This window comes from Pyricularia grisea (assembly GCF_004355905.1).
Source record: "Pyricularia grisea strain NI907 chromosome Unknown Pyricularia_grisea_NI907_Scaffold_7, whole genome shotgun sequence".
Classification (NCBI taxonomy): Eukaryota; Fungi; Ascomycota; class Sordariomycetes; order Magnaporthales; family Pyriculariaceae; genus Pyricularia; species Pyricularia grisea.
Genome location: NW_022156720.1, coordinates 1,778,536 through 1,789,126, shown reverse-complemented (window position 1 = coordinate 1,789,126; position 10,591 = coordinate 1,778,536). Strand labels below are relative to the sequence as shown.

The following is a 10,591-nucleotide window of genomic DNA, read 5'->3' as shown; positions in this document are numbered from 1 at the left end:
TCGTCGTAAGCCTAAACCTCGAAATGACATAAGAGAAGCACAAAACGAAAAAAAAAAAAGTTCCGTTGGCATGCCATCGACTGACTTGGCATAACCTTCCGGGGCCCCCCTCCACTTCGTGTCGTTTTCTTCTCTGACGTTCGGGGACAAATTCTAACATTTGTTTGTTTCCTCCTCATCTGTTCTTTCCCACCCTCCTTCGGAGGTGTTGGGGGGTTTTTTTTTTGAATTTTGGATTTGGGGGGGGGGGGGGGGGGGGGGGGTGGTGGACGGACCTAAAGTAATACTATTTTTGTCACAGGCTGATCTCATGTTTTTTTTTTATTATTTATTTTTATTTTTATCTGTTCCATTTGATTTATCCATCTCCCGCGTCACCCGATGGGGAGGGGGTGTATATACATCTCTTCTTCTAATTGTTCTGAGAGAGAGAGAGGAAAACAAAAAGACCGAAAAGGTAAAAAAAGGTCACTCACTGACTTGGGCATGTTACATTCGGCATGTTCCATCAAGGTAAAAAAAAGAAAACCAAACAAAAAATAGGACGGACCTTTCCGTTCTCGCGACTCAGTGAGCTTGCCATTCGTACACGTACGTACGTTCCATTACCAGGGTTTATACAATTCAACTACCGGTATAAACAAACATTTTTCAAACTAAATCAACATAGTACAAGTGGAGACCGATAGTGTAAAAGAGAGAGCATCTTACTGTGTACATCATAGACAAGCTGAATCATTTCTTTAGAAGATCTTTGTATGTTTTATGGAAAAAAAAAAAAAAAAAAAAGAGTTCAAAGTATCAAAACACTGTCCAAGGTTTGTACACGTACACGACAAAATAGGAAGGATAATCTCCTCTACAACTCCTTCTTTTCACCGCTGCCAGCCTTCTTCTTGGCAGCCTCCTTGGCCATCTTCTCCTGCCTCGCAATGGCGGCCTCGACTCCGATGCCTCCAAACACCAGACCAACACCCAGCCACTGCATCTGGGTCAGGCGGTGGCCAAAGGCGATAACCGACAGGATCATGGTGAACATCTTGCGCGTGACCGTAACAGTGACCAGAAGGACCGAGGAGAATGTAGCAAGCGTGTAGACTAGAGATGGGTGATTTACGCTGGTTAGTTTTTTTGTTTTTGTTTTACATGCCCCATTCCTACAACTAGATCAAGTTGGTCTTGGAGGGAGGGGGAACCTTACAAATAAAGACCTGGCCAACTGCGCCACACGCCGCGAAGCCAAGGACATCCCTCCAGACGGACGGGTACCGGCGCATAAAAGCCAGAGCGCTCTGCAGCTCCCCGGCGCCGCTGCCCGCGACGACGTCCATGCCCAGCCAGCTTCCCAGACCGGTCTGGACGAGATAAGGGCTGAGTACCAGGTACAGACCCGTGACGACAGAGCTCATCATGTTGTTGGCGCACATCATCTGCGGGCCGGTGTAGGGCCTAAAGGCGGTAAAGATGTAGTCCTGGGTCGAGTTGGTCAGGCCGTCAAAGAGCAGGTTGATGCTGAGCAGCAGCAGACCCCACGACGTCTGGCCCGACGACGGCCTACCCGCCGACTTCTTCTTGTTGGAGCCGCTGTGCAGCGTAAAGACGGCCACACCGGCCGTGACGGCCGCGACGACCAGGTACTTGTACATCGGGTAGCGCTTGCGGAAGAGCGTGATGTGCAGGAACATGACGGGCAGTAGCTTGCAGCTCTTGGCGAGCAGGAAGGTGATGTAGTCGATGTGCGCCAGGCTCGCGTAGCCAAAGGGGCTCGCCAGGGCTGTGGTCAGTGCGACAAGGAGGAGCGGGCCGAGGATGGCCCGCGACGGAATGATTGGGGGCACTGGACGGCCCTTAGGCGTGCTGGTTATCAGGTACACGAAGCCTGTCGCGGCGGCGAAGAGCGACTGGATGGTGTTAAGGAACACTGGGAACTTGAAAACCTCGGGCGGCGACCCGGGAGGGCCATAGTTTGTCGTCGTCAGCTTCTCCTGTAGGTAAGCCCAGGTAAGGCTTTTGTTTTTACATTTTTCGTCAGTCAAGTCAGTTCGGGATGCGGCTGGCTAAGCGCAACGACAACAACAAACATACAAAGAACCGTAGATGCCCGCGACCGAGATCACTAGCTGTGTAAGGCCGACATCCCTAGGTACGATTGGTGGCAGAGGTGCATCGGTCTTCGCAGGCAGCACCACATCCTGGGCTTTCGGAGCCGCTAGATCGTCGCTACGTTGCGCGGGCCGGTCGGCCTTGCTGATGTATTCTGAGGACGGTTCACGCTGCACCGCCGTGCGTTTTGTACGAGCCATGGTTTTTTTTTTTTTTTTTTTTTTTTTTTTTTTTTTTTTTTTTTTTTTTTCTTTGCTGCGGGTTCAGACTATATTTCGATCCTCGAACGAATTGGAATTTGGAATTGGTAGTAACTAGGGAAGGATGGCGGCGCTTTGCGACAAGGTTCTGTCCTCCCTGCTCGGCCAAGAACAACAAGAACAAAAAACAGAAAACGACCGAAAAAGGCAGATGTTTTCAGTGCAGACAAGACATAGGATTTAATTGTGTCAAAATGAGTGTGAATATCCCTGGTATTGTGAAGCAAAGATGACCGGCGCATCGAACACAGACGGCACAGTAGGTAGTCACGGTTGTTTATATTTGCCAATGTCCATAATAGGCGAGTGACAGGCTGTCATCATCTTTTCCACCAAACCCCTGCAACTAAAGACCCCTAACCCCACTATACAACCTCTTATCACTTATCAAAGCGGGTCAACTTCATGGGGACCCAGCTGGCTGGCCCACCCAAGCTATTATAGGTAGGATCATCATAGGATGTAATCCACATGGTGAATAAGATGATGCGCAGTATCAACCAACAACAAACATAGCTTGCACACCAATGACATAAGAGAAATCATAGTCCTTTTACAAATTCAGAGAGCTTGTTGGATTTCCTCGACTAGACTAATACTAGAGTGAAGTCTTTTCCCATTCTCGCCTACTGTTTGATTGTCCCAAGATTACGGTCTTGATAGGTACGAACCTTGGGATCACAATCTCCAAGTGAGATGTGACGTGGCTTATGAATGAAAGAGAGGAAAGTTGTGAAAGATTGATGTGCGTCGATTGAAATGGCGGTGTTTTGAAGAATGTATTCGACCAAATAGAGTGGTATTGCTTGGACCGGTCGAGTTTTCAAACGGTAATAGAGAGGCGAGATATAAAGGTGGGGAGAGAAGTACTACAAAGTAAAATCATCGGGGAAGGGGAATCCATGCGCCATATTCCAGACAATAAAGACCAACGCCGAATTGCACGACCCACAAATCCGACCATGCAAGATACTCAGGCTCTTTCGAAAGTCCAGTTGTGCTGCGAGAGCCGAGTTTGACGGTTTCTAGCCGGCACCCGTTCTTGCGTCACGCGTGGCCTTGCGGGTATTGTTACTTGCATACGCATGGGAGGTATTGACCATATCTGATCGTGAATTCCAACATGAGTTGAACTCCCCAAACAGGTGGTATTGTCTGAAGTGTTGGGGGTTTATGGATCGTAGTCGCCAGGGGTGAAGGGGGATGAAAGAGATAGCGAGCGTGTACTGTTAAGATCGCTGGTTTTGCAGTACCTGCACAGCTCAAATAGCTGCTTTAATACCGTTTCGCCTGATGAATTGTGGATGTTTTGGTTGTCGATGGAAATGGATGCTTGCTGCCTGGTTTTCGGAGGAGTACGATGGCCATAGGCAGGAGACCAAGGCTGGACCGCAGTTGTTGAATTCGGACAGGACGAGGTGAGGGGAGCTTTGTTGCCGAAAAGTACATATGACAGGCAAAGTGACAACCAAGAGCCCTCCACTGTTATCCTTTTCGCAAGGTATAATACCAAAAGTATCCAGGGCACAGAAGACCCCGCATGTTGGCCTGTCCAAACAACTGGCTGCTCCGTGGGCAACAGACACGGCAAGGCAACCGACTGTCGATCCCCGGTCTCAAGGCAGGAGAAAGATGGCAGCATTGTTATGATGGGCGTGTTGCTGCATTAATTTTGTTCGAGGCGTGTAGAAGTTGGTGAGGAATAAAAGGTAAGTGAGAGGAAAATGAAAATACAAATCATCGCATCGTTTGAGTCGTTCCCGCCCGCCAAAGATTTGTTCAGCCTCGCGGCAAGTCAGGTCTGAATGCCTCAGTGAGAACAAGGATTATCGAGTCGAACCGAGTAAGGAAAAAAGAAGAAAGGATCAAACAAAGAAAGGATTCCCCTTTAAGTATAGGATCGTGGTGTGGAGTCGAATTATGTCTCGACAGCGGTAAGCTCCTCAGCTTGGGTTGAAGTTGGGGTCCATTGACGGCGCAGTGTGATGAAGCTACTCTGGAGACGTCATCTGACTCCGACGCATCTTCTCGGCCTCAAGGTTCTCATATAGAAGGAAGAGGGCTGTCTCATTGGCCTTGGCGGAGCCCATGATGGTGAACATGCGCTCGCCCGTCTCATCGTGAGGGGCCTGAGTAGAAAATAACGACTTGTCAGCAATCCATCTTATTTCAATCTTACATTGCCCCGGGGGAATTGTCAGGGTAGGTTGATAGTACCTTGGCAATTGATATGCGAGCACCGGAAGTCTTGCGGATTTCGCTAATTTTACTACCAGCACGGCCGATAATGCAACCAACCATGTCCGCCGGGATGCTAATATTCTGCGTTTGAATTTCTTCGCCGTTCTCATCATGGGTTGGTGGGCCACGGTTTGCTGCGTCCGAATCTGAGCGTCTGTTGTAGGAACGACCGCCGCCGTTGCTAAAGTCAGCGCCGTTGCCGGTTCGTGTGACCCTAGAAGAGCTGTAGTCGCCCCTGTTGGATGTGCCATAGCCGGCCCCACCGCCTCCCATTTGTGTTGCGCCCGCCGGCTGTGTGCGGACGACAGGGTTGTAGAGTACAGTGCCGGTGCCTCGCTGCCAGTCGTCAATGAGACACTTGCAGATCTCCCAGACCGCACGCTGAATACCTTCTGGTGTGCCCTGAACCTCCACGACGCGCTCCGTCGATTGTGGAAGCATTTCCTTCTGGGCGACCATGCGAACGCCAGAGACATCCTGAATGTGCTTGATCTTGAGGCCTTGCCTGCCGATGATGGTGCCCATCTGGTTGTGAGAAATGAGCAGCTTGATGGCTGTTGGCTGTAGTGTTAGTAGACCAGTCCATCATGCACGGGGAAAAAAAATCATAACTACCATGCGTCAGCAGGCATTTGATAACTTACGATGGGTTCCATTGTTGGAGACGACGCCTCCCATGCCCATAGAAGGCGCACCTTCCAGGAGGGCACGAGCCACGACGGCATATGCCTTGGATATGGCCTCGCATCCACCTGTGATGGTCAAGACACGATCATGCACGCCCTGGACAACCTTGCTGACGCCGGCCTTGACGCCCGTCTCATCACGGAGGTCGGCGACGTTCTTTCCACCCTTGCCAATGATTACGCCAGCCTCCTTGGATGACACAATGGCCCTCACGGTAAGTTGGGCCTGAGCATACTCCTCATCGGTCTTGGGCGCGGGCTCTCCGTCAGGACCAAGACGTGGCTCATCGTCGCTGACCTTGAGACTGTCGATGCCTTCAGCAAGCTCGTTTGCCATAGCTTCTGTTGCCACCATTATGTCTGCGTCTGGTAGTTTGAGAGAAAAGTAATGGTAGAGGAATGAAGGTGGAAATCAAGGGTTGCGCAAGGCGCGAAATCTCGCCAGACAAGGAACAAGCCGACAAGGGTTTTTGCGCGCGTACAATGAGTGGCTAAACGCGACCAGGAATGGCGCAAGGGCTGAAGAGGCTTCAGCGCGAAGAGCTGGAGCGTGCGTTAGCTAAGGGCAGACTTTTTATGACGTTGCCGTGCGCATGCTTGGAACACAGTGTTTAAGTGATTGTGTAGCGTTGCACCGAACAGTGACTGGAAATGACTATTAACGGTTCGTGTTTTAGTTTGGGCGGGATTTGGGAAGCCAAGGAAGTGTGGCCAATCTTGATCAAACAAGACTTGGGTGGTATCAAGGAATGAGTAACTAATGCGCATGCCAATGCAAACTGCAAACGTGAGAAGAGAAGTCGCAACGAACCTTTTTGCGACAGCAGGGGGGGGAGAATCGCAAATAGAAGAGAAAAAAAACTGGGAGGAAAAAAAAAAAAAAAAAAAAAACATTAGACTAGCCAATGTGAGGCTTGCGGGGCCAAGGAATGCTTGCTTCTTGCTGTTGGGTTGATTTGTATTTGGTTACCTTTTGGGAGGAGCTTCAAAGGCGGGGGTGGAAATCTGGTGCCCGTGCTCTCTTGCGGGCGGGGCTTCGTTCGGTTTTACGGCCGGGGAGGTCTGGTCTTGCGGATGCGATAAAAGCCTGCAACTAAACCTAGATAGACGGCTTGAGGAGGGCGGGACGAAGCGGTCGGAGACCACGAGGCAAGTCGACTAGGATTTGCCGAGAATCTACTTTGTTCTTGCGCCGAGGATAGCTCGTTGTCAGTTTCGGGTTAAAAAATAATGACAAAAATAAAACATAAAAAAAAATCTTTGTTGTTCTGGCCAACAGAGTAAAGGACCATTGAGGTGGCCTACCAATGAAGCAATTGGATTGAAATATCGATCGGTCGGTCGGTCTGATGCAGTGCAAATCAGGTTAAAATGAGGAGGAAATGCAAATGCGTAGCTTGTCGATCAAGACACCGGATCTCAAAGCTGTGACATTGATGAGATAACAAGTTCCAGACTTCGAGCGGAGAGGAAGAGAGAGAGAGAGAGAGGGAGGGAGAGATAGAAGTGAGAAGGGGGGTTTCGTAGAGGAGATGGGGAGTAGAGGGAAAAAGAGACGACAATGTCGTGACTTTTGGATTCGGGTGGCTGTAGAACCGAGAGATTGTAAAAGAAAGGGTTGAGAACAGTGATGGGTGGCTTTTTGTGGTTGGCTTGACACAAGGTGGGAAAAGCGGGAGCGGATCAAAAGTGTTTAATCGATTGTGTGTATGTCAAGGCGTGTAGGTAAGGTAGGTAAGGTATGTATCTGGACTGGACTGGCGCGCACATTGAGACGAAACCAAACGACTGCTCCGCTCACTGTTGCAGCGTTCGCATGCACGCGATCTACCAGACCAGGTAGGAACAAACGTTGTAAATGTCAAGTCCACGCTGAGCCCCTCTGACCCCGTCTCCACTGCAACGCAGTCCCTTCTTCCATTGACTAGAGAGTGGTTCGTGTAGAGCTTCGATTTCCGTCGGCAATTACCCTTGAATTCTTGATTTAGACGCTATGATATTACGAGTATGTTGACCTGGGATATATTCGGCCAATGTGCCTGCCTGCCTGGTATCTTACAGTACCTACCTAGGTGAATAAGTAAGCCGCGGCAGGCAATTTGCAGACTGAATGCAGGGGTTAATGGGGGACGACAAAGCATCGTGACCTCATCGCCAACTTATTCAAGGCAACTCACTTTATTTGACTTGAATACGTTACCTTTACTGAGCGAGCTTGATGGAAATAACCTACGTAGCCAAAGTCTGCTTGCTACATTCCCATTTCAAGAAAAAAAAAAAAAAACAGTTATTGACATGGGCGGCGGTTTAAATAGGTAAATATATTTGTTTGTCCCTGGGAGGTATGCAAGGTAAGGTAAAGAAAGGTACAGATAGCTGTTGGTAAGGCAGGGAGGTACCTACAACTACTGGAAGCTAGTCGCGACTTCATTTGAGCTGGTTCAGCACCACCCACCCACCCACTTGGACAAGCAGGAGGGGGAGCTATAGTGGATCCAGCGGTCCGTCAACGGGGGTGTACCGGGTTCAACCAATACATGCCGCGACCCGGCGGGGGCCGTTTTGGAGAACACACTAATCAATTCCGCTGGTGTTTCACGGTCACTTTCAAGCTTCGAATGTTCTTCTAATTTTATTCTCCGATTACATATAACAGCGCTCACCTGCAAGTCACCAAAAAAAGACTACATTGGAGTTAGGTACGTAGGTTTCTTTTCAAATATTCACTTCTGTCATGTTATTTCGCTTTATGACGCCAGGAAGCGCCTTCTGATGTCATTGAAAAAAAGAAATCCATTATCGACAAAAGCTTGCTTGAGCACACCCGGGAGGGAGCCTTGTCGCGTTCTTATCACAATCCCATCGCATAAAAAAAACAAAAAAAAAAAAAGTCACCGGCTGGCTATCCACTTCGTGACGAGCCGTTTCTGCAAGTTGGTGGGCTTCCACGCATGAGGTTGGGTCTGCACGCATATTTGATCTCGCTTCACGTGCAGCAGCCCCCAACTCGTCTTGTCGCGCAGCAACAGACGGGCGCCTGCTTGAACCCGACCTTGAGGCTTGGCTTGGCTTTCTTTGATCAAGTTGTGCTGCAGTATCTGTGCAAGCGACCAGGCTGTTGTTCCTTACCCCGCGTTTATGCAAAACTGTGTATTTCTTTCTCCAAATCAAGGCGTCAGGGCTTTTGCTTGCCTAGGTAGGTAGGTAGGTAGGTATGTAGGTACGTATTCTTCTTTTTGGTGCAACCACAAGGAGATTGTTACATGGTTTCAGCTTGTTCCCCTGGCTTTTGTCGGGCCAAAGCCGGGAATAACTTCTTTGCTTGGCAACTATGACGGAAAAGACTACGAATTAAAGACAGAAAAGAAAGAAAAAAAATCATAAAATACAGCCTGCTGACAATTCGAAACTCAGCCATGCGCCATTGCGATTCTCAACCCGATTGCCCAAATTTTAACCAACGTGATAGTCGTTGCTTTGCTCAACCCTCTATTACACATCCCATCACAAAACAAAACCCAGTATCTCAAACCACTAACACCAACCTCTGACCACTAACGCCCAGTCTTGTTTAGACTCTAGTTCTAGTCTAGTGTGTTGACTGACCTAAAGGACGCAGCCAATTAGGGACGCAATGAGAGAAGAATAAAAGAATAAAAGACCTCTGTTTACAAAAGTGAGTAAAAAGACAGTCATTCTTATTCAGCATGCAACAATTGCAATCCATGTTTGTTCCCAAGAATGCATTTGCTCGACATTGTGGGGTCGAATTCACAAGCTGGACCCTGGACCAACAAACAATTGTGTAACGCAGCCCTAGCTAAATTTTTGGAGGGGCACCCGTCCGTCAGATAGACATCTGATAACTTTTTACGGTAGTGTCATCTCCATCTGACTTTGTCCTTTTTTTCAGCCTTGCGTTTGACGGCGTGACTCAGAATGAATGAATATTACCCTTAAAAAAAAAAGGTCAAGAAAATAGCATAAAAACCAACGGATTCAATTACTGAATGTATATCAAAAGACCAAAAAGACCCCAGACACTCCAGACTTTGTTCCAAAACGTCACTGGTTCCACAGGCACTACACCACATACATTCGTAGCAAACAACAGCAACACAATCACACTCGCACGTGAGGCTAGTCAACGCATCCTTGCACGGCAGGATTTCACAAAACAACCATCCAGTCAGCAGACTCACACTCTACGTCACCAGAGCCACCTAGCCTGGCATCCGTCTCCAGATATGGACGGACAAGGTAGAAGCAGGCGTGGAGGACGAGGTGGTGGTGGTGGCGGAGGCGGCAGCCAGTCCCGCGATGTTGGTATATCGCGCGCCCTGTCCCGCCTGCTAAGACATCAGGCCGCAAACGCGGGCATTCAGCTCGACGGTGAGGGGTATGCGCCGCTGGACAAAGTGGTGGGTTCTTTTACTTTTCTTTTTGCAGTCTATTTCTATTCTTCTTTGCTTTCACATAAGGCTGACCTAAACCCCCCTCCCAAAATTCCCCGAGCGCAAAACAACAGCTGGCATGGGGACCCATCAAAAGCCTCAAGGTGACGCTGCCCGAGATACGCGAAGCCGTATCCAACAGCGACAAGCAGCGCTTCGGCATGAAACCCCGATCTGACTCGGTCTCTGCGGACTCGACCGACCCGGCCGACTTTATGATCCGCGCGAACCAGGGCCACTCGATCAAGCTCGAGTCGGCGGAGCACCTGACGGCCGTGACGGTGGAGGCGGGCAACGTGCCCGAGGTGGTGGTGCACGGGACGTACTACGCCTTTTGGCCGGCCATCGTGGCGTCGGGCGGCCTGCGGCCCATGGGCCGCAACCACGTCCACTGCAGCACGGGTCTGCCCGGGCCCGAGGCCCAGGTCGTCAGCGGCATGAGGAGGGACGCCGAGCTGCTCGTGTACCTGGACGTCGAGCGCGCGCTCCGCGACGGCGAGACCAAGTGGTGGCTGAGCGACAACGGCGTCGTGCTGACCGAGGGTGGCGAGGCTGGTTTGGTGCCCGTCAAGTATTTCAAGGAGGTCGTGGGCAGGAGACCCGACGAGGTCGGGGTCCTTTGGAAAGATGGTGAAAAAGTGGCCGATCTGCCAGAGGGACTGAAGATCAAGGTGCCGGCCGGCAAGGAGAGGGTAGGCGGCGGCGCTGGTCGAGGTAGAGGGGGAGGTCGCGGCCGAGGGAGCCGAGGAGGTAGGGGAGGCAGGGGGGATGTGACAGACGGAAGGACTGATCAGGGTGATGCCAAAAGCTGACATGATATGAAAATGACATGTACGATTGGTATGCT

General features: G+C 50.2%; 3 protein-coding genes across 3 annotated transcripts; 1 reads left to right on the top strand and 2 right to left on the bottom strand.

Annotated features, from left to right (window-relative positions):
- Positions 1 to 771: 771 nt before the first annotated feature.
- PgNI_09530 (uncharacterized protein) lies at positions 772 to 2,386 on the bottom strand. Its single transcript, XM_031129512.1, has 3 exons — positions 2,086 to 2,386; positions 1,202 to 2,007; positions 772 to 1,098 (listed from the first exon to the last, which is right to left on the bottom strand). The coding sequence occupies exons 1-3, from the start codon at positions 2,301 to 2,303 to the stop codon at positions 860 to 862; spliced, it is 1,263 nt and encodes a 420-aa protein (XP_030977748.1). The 5' UTR covers positions 2,304 to 2,386; the 3' UTR covers positions 772 to 859.
- A 543-nt stretch (positions 2,387 to 2,929) lies between these two features.
- Positions 2,930 to 6,868, bottom strand: PgNI_09529 (uncharacterized protein). The gene is made up of 5 exons (XM_031129511.1): positions 6,596 to 6,868; positions 6,261 to 6,476; positions 5,249 to 5,833; positions 4,581 to 5,158; positions 2,930 to 4,492 (listed from the first exon to the last, which is right to left on the bottom strand). Exons 3-5 carry the CDS (start codon positions 5,643 to 5,645, stop codon positions 4,355 to 4,357), a joined length of 1,113 nt encoding a protein of 370 aa, XP_030978182.1. The 5' UTR covers positions 5,646 to 5,833; positions 6,261 to 6,476; positions 6,596 to 6,868; the 3' UTR covers positions 2,930 to 4,354.
- Positions 6,869 to 9,133: 2,265 nt separating this feature from the next.
- PgNI_09528 (uncharacterized protein) lies at positions 9,134 to 10,556 on the top strand (the record flags this gene model as incomplete). The annotated part of the gene is made up of 2 exons (XM_031129510.1): positions 9,134 to 9,711; positions 9,819 to 10,556. The coding sequence occupies exons 1-2, from the start codon at positions 9,301 to 9,303 to the stop codon at positions 10,554 to 10,556; spliced, it is 1,149 nt and encodes a 382-aa protein (XP_030978184.1). The 5' UTR covers positions 9,134 to 9,300.
- Between the last annotated feature and the right edge of the window lie 35 nt (positions 10,557 to 10,591).